The 24190-nt window shown below is 45.5% G+C and overlaps 1 protein-coding gene across 1 annotated transcript in view; it reads left to right on the forward strand.

Moving 5' to 3' along the window:
* Positions 1 to 347: 347 nt before the first annotated feature.
* Positions 348 to 24190, forward strand: part of LOC311212597 (very low-density lipoprotein receptor-like) — a gene marked incomplete at both ends in the record, with an annotated part of 136683 nt that continues 112840 nt past the window's right edge. The window contains one exon of the mRNA XM_084292092.1: positions 348 to 391. Coding sequence (XP_084148218.1) covers positions 348 to 391 — 44 coding nt within the window. The remainder of the gene's footprint in view (positions 392 to 24190) is intronic.

Genomic DNA, 24190 nt, shown 5'->3' on the forward strand with positions numbered 1-24190 from the left:
TATCATCGATATACTGCAGGTGTTCAGGAGCGTTCCCCTGTTCCAGTGTCGTCTGGATCAGTCCATGGCAGATGTCAGGGCTGTGTTTCCACGCGGGGCAGTAGATTCCAAGTATACTGAATGCCCCTCCAAGTGAAAGCAAATTGTGGCCTGCATGCTGCTGCTAGACGGATAGAGAAAAATGCATTAACAGTATCGATAGTAGCATTCCACTTGGCTGCCTTTGACTCTAGTTTGTACTGGAGTTCTAGCATGTCTGGCACTGCTGCACCAATACACGGGTTCCCGGTCCGACCTCGGGCGGCGCGGGGCTGGCTGAGCCTATAATCTGGGCTCCGGTATTTGCGATGCGTGTGCTGGACGCACCGGAGACCGTGTGTGACTTCGTGCGGTTCGGGGACGGCGATCCCGAGGCCCGTGTGTCCGGCCTCCGGCGGCGCGGGTGCCGGCTGTCCCGTGGGTCCGAAGTCGGGCGACGAACCGTGAGCTTCACTGCCGAGCCGTGAAGCGGGAGGCTGCTGCCCACCGGCTCGGGCTCTGGCCGTCCCGGAATCCAGCAGGTTCGGTCTCTTGCGGAGCTGCGGCAGGCCGTCCTGCCCTCCCGGGTAGCTCCTGCCGGAGGCGCGGGATGCGACCGTCCCGAGGTCCTAGGCTGCGGTCCTGGGCGACGCGTGTGCTAGCCGCACCGGGGTCCGGGTCCGACTTTGGCTTTGTCAGGGACGGCGGTCCCGGGCTCCAGGTGTCCGGCCTCGGGCGGCGCGGCCGGCTGTCCCCTGTCCCGGCGATCAGAACTCAGGCGGGTTGGGGGCCGACTGTGCCGTGAAGCGGGAGGCTGCTGTCTGCCGGCTCGGGGTCTGGCCGTCCCGGAGACAGGGGGTTCGGTCCCGTGCGAAGCTGCGGCCGGCCGACCTGCGCTCCCCGTTTCTCTATCCCGGGGCGCGGAATCTGACCCTCGCAAGCCCCTGGGCTCCGTTGTCGGGAGACGCTTGTGCTAGTCGCAGCGGTGTGGCCGGCCGTCCCGATTCTCTGGGATCCGGTCTTGGGCGACGCTTGGGAGCCCAGAAGCTCTTGGGAGCCCAGCTGCTAGGGACAGCCGGCCCCGCGCCGCCCGAGGCGGGACACCTGGACACCGGGACCGCCGGCCCCGAGAAGCCGAGTTCGGCCCCGGACCCCGCTGAGTCTAGCACAAGACCGGTGCCCAGGGTTTCGGGACGGCCGGCCACCGAACCGCACGGCACCGAAAGCCCGCTCTCTGGGAAGCCGGCGGACGCCAGCCCCCCGCTTCACTGCACGGCCGGCCCCCATGCCCCCTGAATTCGGATCCCCGGGACACGAGATAGCCGGCCCCCGCTAGCCGACGGCCCCGGAATCGCCGTCCCCAAACCGTCCGATGTCGGACCCGGCACCCGGTGCTGCTTGCAAACGCGTCGCACAAGACCGGAGCACAGGGGCTCGGAAGAGCCAGCTCCCGCCCTGCCGGAGGACGGACTCCCGGGCTATGTGCACATGTCTCGTCAATACTTTTAAGGATCGGGTCTCACCACTTCCCCGGGCAGCCTGTTCTAATATCAAAGCACCCCTTCCATGAAGAAATGCTTATTCAGTATCGAGCTAGCCAGTGCTGGTAAACAGAGGTGTTTCTCCCTAGGGGTAGGGCTTGGCATTTCCCTCTCCTGAACTTCAAAAGGTTCCTGCCTGCCCCTATCTGCAGCCTGTCAAGGTTCCTCTGAACGCGCAGCCCCCCATACAAGCGCCTTTTCCACAGAAGCCACCGACCACCCGCCGCCTCGCCCCCTCCCAATTCGGCCTGCCCCAGGGCGCCACCGACCACCAACCTCCTTGCAGCACCACGCCTCAGCATCCCGAGCTATCCCGACAGCTGCCACCCATCGGGAGGTACCACTTGTAATAAATGACCGAGTCACAAATAGGCTTACAATTAATGTTTATGATTTATTAAAGGAATAGAGGTAAGCAAGCAGCGCTGGGTGCGCCAGGAGTCTCTGCTCCACCAAGACGCACACAAGTTACATCAGGCGGCTGGTTTTTATGCTGCTAGGATAATACATATTCATTACTACTTCTACAAAAGGCAGGGTTATTCTAATTAGTTCCCAGAATCCAAACCCTCCCACTGGTGCAGGCGTTATCAGTCTCCGGTGGTCCCTCTGGGGGCCGCTCGTACTGAAGGCTCGTAGTCTTCCTCCCAGGCTTTGTCCTTTGGTCGTTCTTCAGCTTCTCCCCTCCCCTTATTTAGTAGTTGCTGGCCAGATGTCAGAAAGCTGTGTCTCGTTCAATAGTCCACACAGGCACTGCATAGCAAACACACCAAGTAACATTGACTTCAGTTACTAGCAACAGTTACTCACCTGATAAAGAACTGCATGCAATAAAGGCACCAAGTACTACATCAGTTTATTCTAACAGATCCTACTAGCTGTTACCTCAAAAAGATGTGCGTACCCCTCGCTACTTGGAAACGCATCAGTCCATAAACTCTCATCCACCTGAAGAAGCCTGCAACTGACCGAAGGAAAAACAAACACCCCAAAGAGCAGCCCAAGCAGAATGAGCTCTCTGAGGGGATGTCTGGGACTCATATACCATTTGGCTTCGCCTAGCACCCAAACCCAATCACCTGGGAAGGGTAGGGGCAAAGCACAAGGAAGTAGGAAGAGAGCAGCAGCAGCTGTGGTGTGTTTTTTTTTTTCTTTTTTTTGTGTGTGTGATTTTTCTTTTTATTTTTTAATCAGTTTTAGCTCAAAAGCATGCATAGTGCAGACAAGAGAACTAGGGTGTTTCTAGAAGCAAAAATCCCCATGCTTTTGCTGCAGCTTTCAATATTAAAAGACATTATGACCAAGCAAGTAATTGGAACTCTTCCAACTGGAATTAGCTCAAACTTTTATTTACGTATAAAGAAAAAAATAGGAGTAGAACATCTGCTCCATCTTTTCCTCTCTCACCTTGCCATAGGCAGCTCCGGCTGTGACGTCCCAGATTGCATACTGTGTTTCAGCTTTAACAAATGAAAACCTTTACCGTAACCCTTACCCTTATCCTAACCATTAGCTTACCCTTATTCTTACCCTAAACCTAACCCTTTCCCTAAACCTTATCCTCACCCTAAGCCTTACCCTTAGCCTTACCCTAACACTTACCTTTGCCCTAACCCTTACCCTTACCCTAATCTGAACCCGAACCCTAACCCTAATACTCTCACCCTAACCCTTACCCTAACCCTAACCACAGTCCCAACCCCTAACCCTTACCCTAACCCTCTAAACCTACCCCTAACCTATCCCTAACCATAACCCTCTAAGCCTAACCCTAAACCACTAACCCTAACAATAACCCCCAACCCCAACCCTCACCCGAAACCCTAACTCTAGCCCCAGCCCTAGCCCCTAACCCTAACCCTAGTTCCCGAGAACTACATCTCCCGGTATGCTCTGGGCATTCAACATGGCCTCCCGGAAGTCCCGAATCCGACAACTACATTTCCCGGCATACCATGGGTACGCAACATGGCCTCCCGGAAGTCCGGAGTCCCGAGAACTACATCTCCCGGCATGCTCTGGGCACACAACATGGCCTCCCAGTGCCGGAAAACTACACCTACCAGCATTCCCCGGACAGCCAGCATGGCCAATCACAGGCCGAGTGCTCGAGAACTGCATTTACCAGCACTCACTGGAACCCTCACCGCCCTTACAAAAAAAGCCTCAAGCCCTAACATCCAAAAAACCTCAAAACCCCTACAGACCTAACCCAAACTATTTACCACACTAAACCCCTGAAGACCTATACCTAAAACCCCTATCCCAAAATGTTGGGATGCTCAAAACCCAAACCCAACCCAAAACGTTAGGAATGCTCAAAGCCCTAGCCCAAAAATTTAGGGCGCTCCAAACCCTAACCCCAAAACATTAAGACGCAAAAAACCCTAACCCAAAAACTTAGGGTAATACACCATAAATGTTTGTTCATTGTCTTTTGTATTATAAAAGCAAGGAGTTCTGTTTGAGGAGCGGGAGTTGCGAAAGCTCCCTGCTGAAGTAAGGAGCTGCATAATGCTTGCCTAGACACTATGAAAATTCTTTTGCTTAATTTTCTTTTTAAAGAGATTTAAATTCTTAAAAATTCTTTTGCGCGCAACAGTGCGCGCAGTCGCAGAATATACCAGGATGTGCTGCGTAATCCCGGAATTAGCAAGATATAAAAAGGGACCTTGGCGGGGGTGAGGTGCGTGCCGTTGGCGGAGCTGAGACTCCCCGGCTGCCCAGTGCTGTTTTGCTTGATGTTTGCTTACTCAATAAATTCCTTTCTATGATTAATACAATGCTCTCTGAAAATTAATTAAGGGGGCAATTTATAACACTTTGGAAGCTCAAAACCCAAACCCAAGAACTTTGGACGCTCAAAACCCTATCCTGAAAACACTAGGACGCTCCAAAGCCTATCCTGAAAACAGGACGCTCAAAGCCCTAACCCAAAAACATTAGGATGCTCCAAGCCCTAACCCAAAAACATTCAGACGGTCAAAACCCAAACCCAAAACATTAAGATGCTCCAAACCCTATCCGGAAAACATTAGGAAGCTCAAAGACCTATCCCAAAAACTTAGGACGCTCCAAACCCTATCCTGGAAACATTAAGATGCTCAAAACCCTATCCTGAAAACTGAGGATGCTCATTACCCAGACCCAAAATATTAAGATGCTCAAAACCCTAACCCAACTACTTAGGATGCTTGAAAGCCTATCCCAAAAAATTAGGGCACACAAAAGCCTAACCCCCAAAATTAAGATGCTCAAAATCCAAACCCCCAAAATTAGGATACTCAAAACCCTGGACCTGGAGAACCTAACCTGAAAAAAAAAAAAAAAAAAAGAAAAGATCTTAAAACCCTAACCGTAAATAACTGACCAAAAATAAAACCTTAAGACTCTAACCCTAAAAAACATATCAACACTACAACCCAAAAAACTCTAATACCCTAACACGCTAACCCTGAAACCCTTAAAACCCTAACCCCCAAATCCTTAAAACCCTAACCGTTAAAACTCCAACCCTAAAAACCTTAAAATCCTAAACATAAACCCTGAAACCCCTTACCCTGAAACCCAACCCTAGTGCCCAATCCCTGAAACCTTAAAACCCTGAATCAATCTGTAGCAAATAGCATAGGCTGAGTCGAGGATCTCAGTACAGTAGCATTATTATTCGAGATTACAATGGCGGGTGTCCCACAAGCAGGAGGGTGCCTACTAATTCCATACACAGTTTATACACTTTTTTTTTCTGCCGAGGACCGGGACCCTCCCCTGTTTCCCCTTTAACTGTGCTATTCAAGGTTCATAATCTAGCTGGTGCTTCACAGAAAATACACAGCTGCTGGCCTGTTACAAGTCACATTTCTTTTGAGGTTTTTACTCTTTGAGGTGGTAATGTTTCTTACGCCGTGATTTCCACCTAATTGCTGTAAGGATTCTGGTTGTCTGCGTTTTACAAGGTTGTCTGTTATAATAAATAAAAGTCCCAAATAGGATTACAATCAAAGTTTACAATTCACTGAATGAATAGAGGTAAGCAAACAGTGCTGGGTACGCCGGGAGTCTCTGCTCCACCAAGACGCGCACCAGTTATACACCAGTTACCTCCCTTAAGGGATATAGAGAAGCCCTCTCAGATACGTCTGTCCTACTTCTCCTGCATGCGGCCGGAGGTCGGTCTAATTCTGGTGCTGTTGGTGGTGGAAGCTGGGGCAACGGTGGTACTGGTGGCGATACCACAGCCACCGGAGGGGGAGCCGCCGGGGGTGGATTGTTAGGATATGGAGGTGGTAGCTTATCCAACGGCTCACGTTTATCTTCTTTTCCTTTTTCATGTTCTTCTTGTTCTTCAAATTTCTTACCTGCTTTTAGTGTAAATATTGAGGCTGGAAAAGGACGTGAAGTCCTCCTGATCCATAATCCTGCATAATCACTTTCTTCCTGGCTAAAAGGTTCCTTTGAATTAACATGGATATTTAAGGCCTGGCAAATCCAGTCTTCGAAGGATCCAAAAACAGGCCAAAAGACATGTAGTCTTAAAGGCTCCTTTGGCCATTCTGTCACACAATACTGGACCATTTTTAATTTACTTTTTCCTTTTTTCATCATATCATGCGGCCCTAGCATTGGTCCATATTGACACGAATCAGATGAACTCTTTTCACACTGTTAAGCTGTCTTATCACTGCAAGCATATCTCAATACCACCTTCCTTCCTTCTACAGGATATAACTGCGCAAAAACAACATTTTTATTCCCACAACCTTGATCCCCTTACCCTGAAGTCCTTATTCCCCTTAAACCTAACAACTCTAACCACAACCCTAACCCTTATTATCAACCCCCTAACGCTAATGACACTGACCTTAATCCAAACCCCAAACTGCCCCTAACCCCAGACAACCAACAACGAAACACACACACACAAAGATGGAAACTACAAAAAAGGCAAAACCTGCGATACAGGCCCCAAATCACAAATACGCAACCAAAATGCTACAGAAAAGCCCCAGATGCAGGCCCCAAATGCTACTGCTAGGCCTCAAAAGCTCAAGATGCATCCCAAAGCAAAAATGCAGACCCCAAACGTTACAGAAAAGCCCCCAAACCCAGGCTGCACAAGTCTACAAGCAGGCCCCAAACTGCCAACAGAAGCAGGCACCAACCACACCCAGATGCAGACCCCAACTGCCCACAAGCAGCTCCTACCCCACCACCCCCTCCCAAGAACTGGACTCCACCCAGACACTGGCCCAAGACCCGGGCCCGACCCGCGCCAACCCCCCTACCCTCCCCCCGACACAGGTGTACAAGCAGCTCACAACCCGCCCCTTCAGAGACCGGTCCCACTCCCCCCACCCCCCACAAGACATGGGATGCGGAGGTGTACAACCAACTCCCAACTCCCTCCCCCTCAAAGGGAGGCCCCAAAGACCCCCAAATGGAGGCTCCTAGAGTGAACAAACACCTCCCAACTTCCCCAGGCACAGCCCCCCCCCCCCCCCCCCAACACAGGCCACAAAGGTGTATAAACAGCCCAGACCCCCCTCCAAGACCATGGCCCCTATAGTGTACAAGCAGCTCCCAACCACCCACAGATGCAGGCCCCAACCCTTCTCAAAAGGGAGGCACCTAGAATGCATGAGTAACTCCCAACCCCCCTAAACCTGGGCCCAAAAGTACACAAGCAGCTCCCAACCCCCCTCAAATACAGACCCCAAAAGTGTACAAGTAGCTCCCCCCCAGAGACAGGACCCAAAGGTGTACAACCAGTTCCCAACACCCCTGAGACACAGGCCCCAACCCCCCCCCAGACACAGGGCCCCAAATTCTACAAGCAGCTCCCAACCCCTGCCAGGCAGGCCCCCTACCCTATACAAGCAGCTCCCAACCCTCCCCTCCTCCCCCCGAGGGAGGCCCCCAAGCCCCCCACAAACACAGGACCCTACAGTGTACAGGCAGCTCCCAGCCACCCCCAGATGCTGGCCCCAAAGTTGTACAAACAGCTCCCAGCCACCCTGCAGAAACAGATTCCTACATTGTACAAGCAGTTCCCAGCCCGCTAGACACAGGCCCTGACCCCCCACAGATGCAGGCCCCAAAGGTGTACAAGCAGCTCCACCCCTCCCCCAGACGCAGGTCCCAAGCCCCCCCCCCAAACACAGGCCCCTACAACCAGCACCCAACCCCCTACCCCCGATGCCAGGCCCAAAGGTGTAAAAGCAGCTCCAAACCTCCTCCCTCAACCCAGGTTCCAACAGTGTACAAGCAGCTCCCAACCAACCCTCCCCTTCTCCGCCACCCCCCCCCCCCCCCCCCCCCCCCCGGCGACACAAGCTCCAAAGGAATACAAAGAGCTCCCACCCCTCCCCCAGATGCTGGTCTCAACCCTCCCCCCCCCAGAAGCAGGCCCCAAAGGTGTAGAGTCAGCTCCCAACCCCCTCAGTGCTGGCCCCAAGGGTCTACAAGCAGCTCCCCCCTTGCCCCCAGATACCGGCCCCCAGACACAGACCCCAAAAGCCTAATCACAGGCCCTGAACTCTAGAGGCAGGCTCCAAAACCCAGGACAAAGCCCCAGTGGTTCGAGACAGGGCCCAAATCCCAGACACAGGCCCCAAACGCTAAACATATGCCAAAAAAAGTATTAGTGCTGGTGCCAAATGTTACAGACAGGCCCAAAAGCCCGAGATGCTCAAGGCTGAGACGTAACTTGGCTTTCTGAATTACTGGAAAGCAGCTTTCATTCTCAGATAATTGTGTGCAGGCTAGATAGGATGGGGCTTCAGGCACCTCTTCACCTGAGGAAACACACTGCCATCAGGCACCGCTGTGCCAGACAAGCTTGTTCTGCTAGAACACCCTACTCAGATGCACTGTGGCATTCAAGTGAACTGCTTTCATGCAAATATAACGACTGATGTTACAACCCACCTTGCCTGTGGCACTTGATGAACAGAAGAGGAAGCCACCGCAGCGCTTCAAAACCATCCCTGCACGTGCCGCTCCTTGTCGCTCTCTGGCCTTATCTCATATCCTTATCCACTTCTGTGGAGAGCCTGCCACGGCACCTGCAAAGCAAGACGGACACCTTTCATAGTCACCTTGTGCTACTTGGTCGTTCTGCTCCAACCCAGCTCATGACCAGCCCCTCTTCTTACACAGCTCTTCAGAGTGCAGTTTGCTCCTTTGAGCCTGTGCGAGACACCTGTGAAAGAAAAAGAAAAGCATAGGCCGATGCAGCATCCAAAGACACAGCACAACTAGGTAAGTTACTCTCATCTGCTCCCTTACCTCTGCCGCTTACCAGCCCCCGAGGCAGATGCTTCAATCTACCCTCTTCAAACAGCTACAACACCTCTAAAAGACAAAGAGGGGATGCTTAGAGGAACAGTGAGACCTACAACACAACAACTGCTACATCTGTTCCTCACTCACCTTGCCAGAGGCAGCTCTGCGTGTGACGTCCCAGGTTGTACACTGCGTTACCTAACCCTTACCGTAACCCTTACCCTAACCCTTCTCACCCTTACCATTACCCAAATCCTTACCTTTACTTTTTCCTTACCCTTACTCTTTCCTTTAACCATAACCTTACCCTTACCCTAATCCTTACTCCAACCCTTCCCCTTACCTTCCCCTTCCCCTTACACTTAACCTAACCCTTACCCTTCTGCTTCCCCTAAAACATATCCTAACACTTTCCCTTACCCTTACACTTACCCTAACCCTTTCTATTACCCTTACACTTACTCTTGCCCTAATCCTTGCTTGCACCCTTACACTTATCCTAACCCTTACCCTTACTCAAACCCTTACTCTAACCCTTACCCTGACCCGTACCCTTACCCTTACCCTTACCCTTAACCTAACCCTAAACCTTAAACCTTACCGTAAACCTTACCCTTTCTGCTACACTTACCCTTAGCCTAAATCTAAACCTTACACTTACCCTTAGCCTAACCCTCACCCTTACCATTACCCATACCCTTATTCTTACCCTTACCGTAACCCTTACCTTTACACTTACGGTTACCATTAACCTTACCCTTACCCTAACACTTATCCTTAACCTAACCCTTACCCTAAACCTTACCCCAACCCTTACCCTGACCCTTACATTAACCCTAACCCTTACCCTAAACCTTACACTTACTCTTAACATTAACCTTACCCTTAACCTTTAGCTAATACTTAATCTTACCTTTTTCTCACCCTAACCCTATAATTAACCATAACCATTACGCTAACACTTAACCTTACCCTTACAATAAGCCATACAACCACACTTAAATGTACACTTAAGCTTAAACTTACCCTAGCAATTACTCGTACAATTAAAATATTAATTAATTAAATTAAAAAATTTTAATTTAAAATTAATTGAATGAAAAAATTAAAATACCCTTATCCTTATACCTTATCCTTAACCCTCACCCTTATCATTACCAATACCCTTACTCTTACACTTATTCTTATACATACAACTTACCCTTTTCCTAACACTTAACCCTAACCTAACTCTAACCCTAAACCTTACCTGAACCCTTTCCAGGACCCTTACACTTGCTCTTAACCTTAACCTAATACTTACCTTTATGTTTTCCTCACACTAACCCTAAAATTAACCCTAACCATTACCCTAACAGTTACCCCTAACATAACCCTTACTCTAACACTTACAGTGACCTGTACACTTACACATACCCTTACACTTACTCTTACCCTAACCCTTACCCTTACCATAACCCATACTCTAACACATACTTCCACCCGTACCCTTACCCTTACCGTTACCCTAACCCTTACCCTTACCTTAACCTATCCCTATCCCTTACCCTATCCCTTACCCTATCCCTTACCCTTAACCTAACCCTAAACCTTACCCTTATCCTAACACTTACCCTTACCGTAAACCTTACCCTTTCTGCTACACTTAGCCTTCGCCTAAATCCAAACCTTACACTTACCCTTAGCCTAACCCTCACCCTTACCTAAATCTAACCATTACCCTAACCTTCACTCTTACCCTTACCATTATACTTACTTTTACCCTTAACCTAAACCTAACCCCAACCCTTACCCTGACCCTTACATTAACCCTAACCCTTACCCTAATCCTAACCCTAACCCTTACTCTAACCCTAACCCTTAACCTAAACCTTACACTTAATCTTAACTTTAACCTTACCCTTAAACTAATACATACCCTTACGTTTCCCTCACCATAACCCTAAAATTAACCGTAACCATTACCCTAACACTTATCCTTACCGAACCCTAACCCTTACTCTAACTTTTACCCTGACCCGGACCCTTAGACTTCCCCTTCCCCTTCCTCTTCCTCTTACCCTTACCCTAACCCTTCTCCTTACACTTACTGTTACCTTTAACATTACCCTTACCCTAACACTTACACTTATCCTTATCCATACCCTTACCCTTACCCTAATCCTTACCCTTAACCTAACCCTTACCCTAAACCTTACCCCAGCCCTTACCCTGACCCTTACATTAACCCTAACCCTTACCCTAAAACTTACACTTACTCTTAACCTTAACCTTACCCTTAACATTCACCTAATACTTACGCATACGTTTTCCTGACTTTAACCCTAAAACTAACCCTAACCATTACCCTAACACTTAACCTTACCCTAACCCTAACCCTAACCCTAACCCTAACCCTTACTCTAACCCTTACCCTGACCTGTACCCTTACACTTACCCTTACCCTTATACTTACCCTAATTCTTACCCATACCATAACCCATACCCTAACCCATATTTGTACCCTTAACCTTACCGTTACCCTTAACCTTACCCTTACTTTTACTCTATCTATTACCCTTATGCTTACCCTTAACATAAACCTTACCCTTACCATAAGCCCTACAACAACACTTACATGTACAGTTACGCTTACACTTACCCTAGCAATTACTCGTACAATTACCCTTAACCTTACCCTTACCAAACCATTACCCTTACCCTTAACCTAACCATAAACATTAAGGATAAGCTAAAGGGTCACCCTTAAGGTTAACGTTATCCTAAGTCTTACACTTAAGTGGGTAAGTGGAAGTGTAAGGGTACAGTTCAGGGTAAGGGTTAGAGTAAGGGTAAGTGTTAGGGTAATGGTTAGGCTAATTTTAGGTTTAGGGTGAGGGAAACGTAAGGGTAAGTATTAGGTTAAGTTTAAGGATAAGGTTAAGAGTTATGGTAAGGGTTAGGTTTAATGTAAGGGTAAGGGTTTGGGAAACGTTTAGGATAAGGGTAAGAGAAGGGATAATGGTAAGGGTAAGGATGATGTTTAGTGTAAGGGTTAGATTTAGTTAAGGGTAAGGGTTAGTGTAAGTTTAAGAGTAAGGGTAAGTGTAAGGGTATGTGTAAAAGTACGGGTAATTGTAAGGGTTAGAGTAAGGGTTAGGGTAAGGGTAAGAGTAAGGGTATTGGTAATGATAAGGGTGAGGGTTACAGTAAGGGTAAGTGTAAGGTTTAGATTTAGGCTAAGGGTAAGTGTAGCAGAAAGGGTAAGGTTTACTGTAAGGTTTAAGGTTTCGGCTTAGGTTAAGGGTAAGGGTAATTGTACGAGTAATTGCTAGGATAAGTGTAAGCGTAAGTGTACATGTAAGTGTTGTTGTATGGCTTATGGTAAGGGTGAGGTCAAGGGTAAGGTTTATGTTAAAAGAAAGCGTAAGGGTAACGGATAGAATAAGGGTAAGTGTAACAGTTAAGCGTTAGGGTAATGGTTAGGGTTAATTTTAGGATTAGGGTGAGAAAAATGTAAGGTTAAGTACTAGCTTAAGGTTAAGGGTAAGGTTAAGGTTAAGAGTAAGTGTAAGGGTTAGGGTTAATGTAAGGTTCAGGGAAAGGTTTGGGGTAAGGTTTAGGGTTAGGTTCAGCTTAAGGGTAAGGGTTGGGGTAAGGTTAAGGGTATGGATAAGGAAAAGTGTAAGGGATAGGGTAAGGGTTAGCGTAAGGGTAAGATTAATGGTAATGTTTATGTTAAGGGTAAGCGTAAGGGTAACGGATAGAGTAAGGGTAAGGGTAAGGGTAAGGGTAAGGGTAACGGTAAGGTTAAGGGTACAAATATGTGTTAGGGTATGGGTTATGGTATGGGTAAGAGTTATGGTAATGTAAGGGTAAGGGTGAGTGTAAGGGTATGGGTCAGGGTAAGGGTTAGAATAATGGTTAGGGTTAATTTTAGGGATAGGTTGAGGGAAACGTAAGGGTAAGTATTCGGTTCAGGTAAGGGTAAGTGTAAGATTTAGATTTAGGCTAATGGTAAGTGTAGCAGAAAGTTTAAGGTTTATGATAAGGGTAAGTGTTAGGGTAAGAGTACGTGTAAGTGTATGTGTAAGGGTACGGGTCATTGTAAGGGTTAGAGTAAGGGTTAGGGTAAGGGTGTTAGGGTAATGGTTAGGGTAAATTTTAGGCTTATGGTGAGGGAAACGTAAGGGTAAGGATTAGGTTAAGGTTAAGGGTAAGGTTAATGTTAAGAGGAAGTGTAAGGTTTAGGATAAGGGTTAGGGTTAATGTAAGGGTCAGGGTAAGGTTTCAGGTAAGGTTTAGGTTTAGAGTTAGGTTAAGGGTAAGTGTTAGGGTAAGGGTAAGTTGTATGGACAAGGATAATTGTAAGGGATAGGGTAAGGTTAAGGTTAATGATAACGGTAAAAGGAAGGGTAAGGTTTAGGGTAAGGGTAAGAATAAGGGTATGGGTAATGGTAAGGGTGAGGGTAAGGGTAAGGGTAAGTGTAAGGTTTAGATTTAGGCTAAGGGTAAGTGTAGCAGAAAGGTGTAGGATTAGGGTAAGGGTGTTAGGATAAGGGTTAGGTTAAGGGTAAGGGTAATGGTAAGGATAAGGGTAAGGGTAAGTGTAAGGGTATCGGTAATGGTAAGGGAAAGGGTTAGGGTAAGTGTAAGGGTAAGGGTAAGTGTAAGGGTACAGGTCAGGGTAAGGGTTAGAGTAAGGGTTAGGGTTAGGTAAGGATAAGTGTTAGGGTAATGGGTACTGTTAAAATTAGGGTTATGGTGAGGGAAATGTACGGGTATGTATTAGTTTAACGGTAAGGTTAAGGTTAAGAGTAATTGTAAGGTTTAGGTTAAGGGTTAGGGTTAATGTAAGGGTTAGGGTAAGGGTTGGGGTAAGGTTTAGGGTAAGGAGAAGAGTAAGGGTATGGTTAATGGTAAGGGTGAGGGTTAGGGTTAGGGTAAGGATAAGGGTAAGTGTAAGGTTTAGGGTAAGGGTAATGGTATGGAGAAGGGTAAGGGTAAGGGTAAGTGTAAGGGTAAGGGTAGGAGTAATTGAAAGAGTAATTCCTAGGGTAACTGTAAGCGTAAGTGTACATTTAAGTGTTGTTGTATGGCTTATTGTAAGGGTAAGGTTAAGTGTTAGGGTAATGGTTATGGTTAATTATAGGGTTATGGTGAGAAAAACGTAAGGTTAAGTATTAGCTAAAGGTTAAGGGTAAGGTTAATGTTAAGAGTACGTGTAAGGTTTAGGTTAAGGGTAAGGCTTAATATAAGGGTCAGGGTAAGGGTTAGGATAAGGGTTAGGTTCAGGATAAGTGTTAGGGTAAGTGTAAGGTTAATGGTAACCGTAAGTGTAAAGGTAAGTGTTAGGGTAAGGGTAAGAATAAGGGTATGGGTAATGGTAAGGGTGAGGGTTAGGCTAAGGGTAAGTGTAAGGTTTAGATTTAGGCTAAGGCTAAGTGTAGCAGAAAGGGTAAGCTTTACGGTAAGATTTGAGGTTTAGGCTTAGGTTAAGGGTAAGGGTAAGGTTTAGATTTAGGAAAAGGGTAAGTGTAGCAGAAAGGTTAAGGGTTAGGGTAAGTGTTAGGATAAGGGTAAGGTTAAGGGTAAGGGTAATGGTATGAATAAGGGTAAGGGTACGGGTCAGGGTAAGGGTTAGAGTAAGGGTTTGAGTAAGGGTAAGGGTTAGGATAAGTGTAAGGGTGCAAGCAAGGATTAGGGCAAGAGTAAGTGTAAGGGTAATAGAAAGGGTTAGGGTAAGTGTAAGGGTAAGGGAAAGTGTTAGGATATGTTTTAGGGGAAGCAGAAGGGTAAGGGTTAGGTTAAGTGTAAGGGGAAGGGGAAGGTAAGGGGAAGGGTTGGAGTAAGGTATAGGGTAAGGGTAAGGTTATGGTTAAAGGAAAGAGTAAGGGTAAGGAAAAAGTAAAGGTAAGGATTTGGGTAATGGTAAGGGTGAGAAGGGTTAGGGTAAGTGTTACGGTAAGGGTTAGGTAACGCAGTGTACAACCTGGGACGTCACACGCAGAGTTGCCTCTGGCAAGGTGAGTGAGGAACAGATGTAGCAGTTGTTGTGTTGTAGGTCTCACTGTTCCTCTAAGCATCCCCTCTTTGTCTTTTAGAGGTGTTGTAGCTGTTTGAAGAGGGTAGATTGAAGCATCTGCCTCGGGGGCTGGTAAGTGGCAGAGGTAAGGGAGCAGATGAGAGTAACTTACCTAGTAGTGCTGTGTCTTTGGATGCTGCATCGGCCTATGCGTTTCTTTTTCTTCCACAGGTGTCTCGCACAGGCTCAAAGGAGCAAACTGCACTCTGAAGAGCTGTGTAAGAAGAGGGGCTGGTCATGAGCTGGGTTGGAGCAGAACGACCAAGTAGCACAAGGTGACTATGAAAGGTGTCCGTCTTGCTTTGCAGGTGCCGTGGCAGGCTCTCCACAGAAGTGGATAAGGATATGAGATAAGGCCAGAGAGCGACAAGGAGCGGCACGTGCAGGGATGGTTTTGAAGCGCTGCGGTGGCTTCCTCTTCTGTTCATCAAGTGCCACAGGCAAGGTGGGTTGTAACATCAGTCGTTATATTTGCATGAAAGCAGTTCACTTGAATGCCACAGTGCATCTGAGTAGGGTGTTCTAGCAGAACAAGCTTGTCTGGCACAGCGGTCCCTGATGGCAGTGTGTTTCCTCAGGTGAAGAGGTGCCTGAAGCCCCATCTTATCTAGCCTTGATTCAAAGATCGAAGCCGAAATTCCTTTAAGTGGTATATTCTTTATTGCAGCGCTGGATGCACGGGGGATCTCTCCACCTACCGTGCATACCCAAAGCAGAAAGCAGTCTTGAATTTATACAATCAATCTATCAATATTCTACAAGCACCTATACATATGCATTACCTATCCCCGCCTTCCCTCGCTTCTCATGCTAATTAGCCTTTTGGCACCTTGCGCCTGCGCAGAGCCTTCCAAGAATTGTGGGCAGGGGTCTTTGGGACGTGGGCAGGCGTCTTTGGGAGGAAGACCCCGAGTCTTCCTCACAGTGTACTTTTCACCTTTGGTCAGGAATCTGCTGAATTGGCATGTTTCTTAATTGCAAGAGCTGGTTGTTGCTAATTCTCCCGTTTGTTGTATCTTTATAATGAATTCCAATGTCCAGTTTCGAGAGTTATAGTCCTTACATTCGTTTCTCTGTCCGCCTGCCGCTTCCTTATCATGAGTTCCAGTGTCTTGTTTCGAGATATACAGTCCTTGTCTGCGGATTGTCCTTGCCTCCCCAATACCTCCTTAATCAATCCCCCCTTTTCTTTTCCCATGCAAATTCTTTTGCATCAGATACTTTCATTATTTACAGTAACACAACAAAGCAGGCATCTAAACAACATGCACACAAATATTCCTAACACTACTAATACGATTAGAGCAATGAATACTTGTTTCAACCATTGGAAATTGGGCAACCAGGAGGTTAACTTATTCCATAGTTCACTAAAACTCCAGGAAAGATCATCTTTACTGATCTCATGTAGGATCCTTGTCTGCTTCCATATTTCTTCCAGGTCGGTAGAGATCCTTCCACTCTGATCTACATACATACAACAACTTGTGTTTATTACTGTACAGACTCCCCCTTGAGTGGCGAGTAACAAGTCTAGGGCCATCCGATTTTGTAATACTACCTGTGATAAACTAGATATCTCTTCTTGTTGAGCCTTTATAGCATCCAGAATTTTGTTTTCTAACTTCTCTATAATTGCAGAAATATTAACTATTGCCTTTTCCAATTCACTCACTCCTAACCATGGGATAAACCATCGCACAAAACTATGAAAAGGGGTGTGTCTCTCTACCAATGGATTGTTAATTTTTCATCTGATTCTCCGCATATGATTTCTCAAGTAACCTCGAGGCACTACATCATGTACTGTCAGATTGGGGACTACCGCTCCAAGAGTGCAAGTTCCCTTCCAATTCTCAGGCAAGACCTTACGGGCTGTATCATTGCATAGCCAATACCACCCTTTTCCTTCTGGAACCGTCCAGCTGGTTGAATTTGCCCAGCCGCTAGTCGTACTAATATCAATTGTTCAATTACAAGATGTCTGATTTCCCACATAAGTAGTATCCGTATTTATACAATGCTGTTTTCCTATACCCTTAGGCGGCTTACACCTTTGTACACATACATAATAGGATTCTAACGGCATGAAGCTACTCACTTCTAGTTCCAAAACTGCTTAATATTTTCGACCCCAAGATGTGTTTTCCCACAAATTAGTCCAAGATAAGTTTGCAGGCAAGGGAATCCCAATTAACGATACACCCTTATTCCCATGCTGTGGCAGATGGGTGCATACCCAACAGTTCGTCTTATTAGTTACTTGAGAAATTGTTTGTATTAAGGTCAGGTGTAAGTTCTCATCCCAAGTTGCCCACCCCAAATCCGAGAACCGCACCCCTGCAATCATTAGGATCTGGAAAACCGTAATTTTGTTGGTCCAATTGGAGTGGTGGTCCATATCCTCGCCGGGGCCTTCTTCACCCTTGAATTGTGGATCCAAGCTGCTTGCTTCTTAATCTTCATGGCGCTGTGTGTTGTCAGTAATACTTGGTATGGTCCCATCCACTTTCCTTCCATTTTTCCTGTAGGGGTTGTCCTGAAAAAGTCTTTATATATATATATATAATCCCCGAGCTTAAAGGGGTGGATTGGTTGATCCAACCCTCTAGCCCTGGTCCCTAAAACAAATGTATGTACTTTATTTAATTGTTTCTGAAGTTCAGTTATATAAGCATATAAATATTCTGATCCTAACTGCGTTAGGTCCTCTCCACTAAATAGAAATTGCTATGGCCTTGCATATAAGATTTTGAAGGGACTCAAATTTCCTTTTATTCTAGGTTTAACTCTAATTCCAAGTAATGCTAAAGGGAGGGATTGAGGCCATGACAAATTAGCTTCTTATCCAATTTTAGCTATTTATTGTTTAATTAAATGGTTCATTTTTTCTACCTGTCCACTTGCCTGTGGTCTATAAGGAGTATGCAGTTGCCAATCTATCTTTAGAATCTTACTTATCTCTTCTACCACTCGTGCACAAAAATGTGAAACTCTATCAGAAGACATTGCTACTAGAATCCCAAAGCATGGTATTATTTCATTTAACAAGACTTTAACCACTTCTCTTGCTTTGTTTGTTCGACAGGGAAAGGCTTCAGGCCTTCCTGAAAACGTGTCAGTCAGAACCAGTAAATAATGATACCCCCCTTTTCTAGGGAGTTCTGAAAAATCAATTTGCCACTGTTGCCCCGAATAATTTCCTTTACCGATTATTCCAAATTTTATTCTATTCTTGGTATTGGGGTTATTGTGTAAGCAAATGCTACATTGTTGAGTTACTTGTTTTATCATATCGTCCCACTAATGTCTGACTCAGGCTCTTATGCAGTGTGCCAGCTCCCCAGTGCGTTTTATTGTGTTCTGTAAGAACTATGGGCCATGTCAAACTAGAGGGTATTACTAGGTGGTTATCTTTTAAATATACTCATCCATCTGGTTTCATTTTACCTTTCAAATCTTCAATTAATTTTAAGTCTTCTTTTGTATAATTTGGATATAGTTTGGATTTTACCGTCTGGTATCAAAGACAATGCCTTCACCTCCGTCATTTCAGCTGCCTGCTTAGCCTCTGCCAATCGATTTCCAATTTCAATATCGGTGTTCCCCTTTTGGTGTCCCTGACAATGCATGATAGCTACCTTTTCTGGTTGTTTTACAGCCTCTAACAATTTTAAAATTTCTTCAGCATACTTTGTGTTTTCACTGAGCGGTCAGCAATCCGTGTTCTTTCCAAATTGCTCCATGAGCATGTACCACGCCGAATGTATATTTAGAATCTGTCCAAATATTTACCCTTTTTCCCGCTGCCAGTTCCAATGCTCTCGTGAGAGCAACTATCTCCGCCTTTTGAGCTGATGTTCCAGGGGGTAAAGGCTTAGACTCGATTACCTGCTGAGTAGTTGTTATAGCATATCCAGCTTTACGTTGTCTTTGCGTAACAAAACTGCTCCCATCCGTGAACCAAGTTTCTTCCGCATCTTCCATGGGCTCCTCCTTAAGGTCTGGTCGGCTGGAATACACAGTCTCTATAGTTTCTAAACAATCGTGAATCACAGGTTGTGCCGGAGCATCACTAAGAAAAGAGGCTAGATTCACAATATTAATGATCACAATTTCCACGTCGTCCTGTTCTACCAATATTGCTTGATATTTCAAAATCATCAATTCTTGTTTAAGTTGTTTAAAGACTTTTTGTGCTTCTCCAGTCCAGACTAACTTTGACTGGTTAATCTTTATCAATTCACATAGAGGCTTTACCAATAGTCCATCATTATAAATCCAAAGGCGACACCAACCTGTCATTCCTAAAAAGGTTTGTAGCTCCTTTACCATTTGAGGTTCTGGAGTCCGGCCAATGACTTCCTTATGTTCAGTTCCTAGTTCTCGTTGTCCTTCCGAAATTTCAAATCCCAGATAGGTCACACTTTGTTGAGCCAGCTGGACTTTCTGTCAAGAGACTTGATATCCATTTAAACCCAGAAAATTAAGACGACTTATAGTCCATTGAATACAACTGCCTTTAGTCTCGGTAGCTATTAAGAGATCATCTACATATTGTAAGAAAGCACCTTCAGTGTCCGGAGGTATCCATGTTTCGAGTTCCCTTGCTAATTGGTTTCCAAAAATAGTGGGGCTATTCTTGAATCCTTGAGGTAGTAATGTCCACGTAAGCTGCGTCTTTCTGCCTGAATCGGGATTTTCCCATTCAAAGGCGAATAGGTTTTGGCTTTCTGTGGCTAAGCCTAGGCAGAAGAAGGCATCTTTTAAATCCAGTACGGTAAACCAGACTTGACTATTCTTTAATTTAGTCAGCAAAGTATAAGGGTTTGCCACTACTGGATGTATATCCTCAGTGATTTTATTTATGGCCCTCAAATCCTGAACTAGCCTATAGCTTTTTCATCTGCCTTTTTAATTGGCAATATGGGTGCATTGTATTCTGATTCGCATTCAAGCAATAATCCATACTGTAAAAATTTATCAATTATCTCTTTAATTCCTTTCCTATCTTCTATCCTCAAAGGATATTACTTAACCTTAACGGGTTTCTCTCCTGGCTTTAATTTAATAATTATTAAGGTCACATTTTTAGCTCTTCCAGGGACTTCGGTAGCCCAAACTCCTGGACATACTTGATCTGTGATCTCTAAAGGTATTTCACTTTTAGGGTAAGTTTGTATTAGTGCCAAGCTTAACACATTTATTAGTTGTTCTTCTCCTGTTCTTAATTCCATTTTCCCTTTTTCAAAGACAATTTCTGCTCCTACTTGCTCTAATAAATCTCTACCTAAGAGTGCCCATGAGGAGCTAGGCATAGATAAAAATCTGTGTATGCCCCATTGTTTCCCTAACTTGTACTTCAAAGGTTCACAAAAATAAGCCTTTTTGGTTACACCTTGTCCTGGTTTCAGTTAGAACAGAGGTAATTTTCTTCCTAGTAGCTGGTAGAATGCTATGTTTTGGCTTAGGATGAGAAGAGTGCTGATAACACCCCGATGTTTTAATTGTTGCAGAGCAGTGCTTATATCAAGCCAAGGACATCTCAGCTTCTTGCTCTGTCTTGCCAACAGGCAGGCTGGGGGTGCAGTAAGAGCTGGGAGGGGACAGACCCAGGACAGGTGACCCAAACTAGCCAAAGGGGTATTCCATAGCATCTGACGTCAGGCTAAACAATACATAGGGGTGGCTAGCCAGGGGGAGGGGGCTGGACTGCTCGGGGTTAGGCTGGGCATCGGTCAGCGGGTGGTGAGCAATTGCATTGTGCATCACTTGTTTGTACACATTATTAGTAGTGGTACTATTATCATCATTGTATTATTATTATTATTATTATTATTATTATTATTATTATTATGTCTTATTAAACTGTCTTTATCTCAACTCACGGGCTTCACTTTCCATTTCTCTCCCCCATCCCAGAGAGGGAGGGGGAGGGTGAGCGAACAGCTGCGTGGTGTTTAGCTGCCGGCCGGGTTAAACCACGACACGCCTTTTACCCTAACATAATAATTCTGTGAAGGCATTAATGCTTGATTTAGAACTGAATACGTTGCCCCATAGCAATAAGAAATTTCACTTCCATTCCTCCCCTAGCTTCATTATAACCAGTGGAGGATCCGCTAGGGTAGATTCCCCAGGTCCCCGTTATTCCTGTTGAAATCAGGGGTTGATTACCCTAGGAAAAGGCTAGTCAATTTGTCCTCCAAAGCCAGGTCCAAACTGTTTTGTTTTATTTATTTATTTATTTATTTATTTTCATTACATTTCAGAGTTGGTCCAAAAATTCCATAGGGCTTTCTTTTAGACCTTGTTGGAAGCATATTCTCAATTCCCAATTCATCCAGGTTTTAGTATTTACTTAACCGTTCATAATTTTCAGGATGATTTGGGTCTTAGTGGGGGTCGGTCAGGGGAATGCAATTGTCCACAGTTCCCTGAACGGTCCCATCAGCAATCTGAGCTCGCACATGAACTCAGGGTGTTTTAAGAGTTGACTGCTTTTCTGTTTCTCTGACAACTCTCTCGGACCGATCATGGTCCCTTTGCCCTAAAGGGCTACCACCCATGATTTTAAGATCTCTGCCTCGGGCAGAGGCAGAACTATTAACATTCCTACATCCTCTTTCCCTGCTCATTCAACTTCAAACACCTTTAACACTTTCAACAACCCTTTTAACACTTCCTTTATCTTTCTCCAGCCTGTACTTCTCTAATGCCAACATCAAAGGTTCAGTCAGGGGCCAACTTAATTCCGTACCTTTTCCCACCAAGATGCTGAAACATCAGTATACAACATTTCATCCTGTTCTGCTTCTCAAAAATCAACATTAACTGTAGCAAAATATTATAGTTTAAAGTTCCATTTAGGGGCCACTTTTCTCCACATTCCAGCTTATAAAGCCGCCACCACTGATTACGATATTTTATCAATGTTTTCCTGTTCACACTTCCACCGGCAGATCCTCCAATATCCTTCCAGTGACTTCAAACACATCCTAACACACTTTTCTTTAAAATTTCACTGCTTGTTTGCCCCCCCAGTTTCCAGTTTACACTTTCAGAATACACATGTTACTTACAAAAGCGTATCACAAAACGTATCACTCACAAAAATACGGGCACGCAATATCTTTCAGTAGCGATGTCACAAAACTACTATTACCAGCAATATTGCCAAAATCACAGTAACAATAGTCAGAGTCAAATTCCACATGCGATAAGTCAGAAAACCGAACTGTGTAACACCGTAACGATATCTTTCTTATAACAATGCCACGAACCTACTATTACCACCAGGAAAATAGCCAAAATCGCAGTAACAATAACCAGAGTTAAATACCATACTCCATGAGTCAGAAAACCGAAATAGACAACACAATTCCAGATGGACCTTAAAGCGAGCTCCTTCCTTAAGGTCCCCAAACATATACTTATGGTGCTAACCACAAAGTATATACCAAACACTGCCTCACAGAAGATCACCTTCTGACTTACAGACAGTTCCAGATGACCGGTCTACCAGAAAACCAAACCAGAATAAAGAATATACTCACTTACAATGATGGGGTCCTTGTCTGCCTCCGCAGTGATCCGGTGAGTCGAGGAGTCCCTCCGGGAAATCCCGGGGGTACCCTAGGGAGTCCTGTTCCCAGCAGGTCCTGCAGTCCGGCAGAGAGGTTGTCCCATCTGGGTCGCCAAATTGATTCAAAGATCGAAGCCGAAATTCCTTTAAGTGGTATATTCTTTATTGCAGCGCTGGATGCACGGGGGATCTCTCCACCTATCGTGCATACCCAAAGCAGAAAGCAGTCTTGAATTTATACAATCAATCTATCACTATTCTACAAGCACCTATACATATGCATTACCTATCCCCGCCTTCCCTCGCTTCTCATGCTAATTAGCCTTTTGGCACCTTGCGCCTGCGCAGAGCCTTCCAAGAATTGTGGGCAGGGGTCTTTGGGACGTGGGCAGGGGTCTTTGGGAGGAAGACCCCGAGTCTTCCTCACAGTGTACTTTTCACCTTTGGTCAGGAATCTGCTGAATTGGCATGTTTCTTAATTGCAAGAGCTGGTTGTTGCTAATTCTCCCGTTTGTTGTATCTTTATAATGAATTCCAATGTCCAGTTTCGGGATTTATAGTCCTTACATTCGTTTCTCTGTCCGCCTGCCGCTTCCTTATCATGAGTTCCAGTGTCTTGTTTCGAGATATACAGTCCTTGTCTGCGGATTGTCCTTGCCTCCCCAATACCTCCTTAATCAATCCCCCCTTTTCTTTTCCCATGCAAATTCTTTTGCATCAGATACTTTCATTATTTACAGTAACACAACAAAGCAGGCATCTAAACAACATGCACACAAATATTCCTAACACTACTAATACGATTAGAGCAATGAATACTTGTTTCAACCATTGGAAATTGGGCAACCAGGAGGTTAACTTATTCCATAGTTCACTAAAACTCCAGGAAAGATCATCTTTACTGATCTCATGTAGGATCCTTGTCTGCTTCCATATTTCTTCCAGGTCGGTAGAGATCCTTCCACTCTGATCTACATACATACAACAACTTGTGTTTATTACTGTACAGACTCCCCCTTGAGTGGCCAGTAACAAGTCTAGGGCCATCCGATTTTGTAATACTACCTGTGATAAACTAGATATCTCTTCTTGTTGAGCCTTTATAGCATCCAGAATTTTGTTTTCTAACTTCTCTATAATTGCAGAAATATTAACTATTGCCTTTTCCAATTCACTCACTCCTAACCATGGGATAAACCATCGCACAAAACTATGAAAAGGGGTGTGTCTCTCTACCAATGGATTGTTAATTTTTCATCTGATTCTCCGCATATGAGTTCTCAAGTAACCTCGAGGCACTACATCATGTACTGTCACATTGGGGACTACCGCTCCAAGAGTGCAAGTTCCCTTCCAATTCTCAGGCAAGACCTTACGGGCTGTATCATTGCATAGCCAATAGCACCCTTTTCCTTCTGGAACCGTCCAGCTGGTTGAATTTGCCCAGCCGCTAGTCGTACTAATATCAATTGTTCAATTACAAGATGTCTGATTTCCCACATAAGTAGTATCCGTATTTATACAATGCTGTTTTCCTATACCCTTAGGCAGGTTACACCTTTGTACACATACATAATAGGATTCTAACGGCACGAAGCTACTCACTTCTAGTTCCAAAACTGCTTAATATTTTCGACCCCAAGATGTGTTTTCCCACAAATTAGTCCAAGATAAGTTTGCAGGCAAGGGAATCCCAAT

The sequence above is a fragment of the Netta rufina genome (assembly GCF_964035555.1).
Source record: "Netta rufina genome assembly, chromosome: 9".
In the NCBI taxonomy this organism is placed as follows: domain Eukaryota; kingdom Metazoa; phylum Chordata; class Aves; order Anseriformes; family Anatidae; genus Netta; species Netta rufina.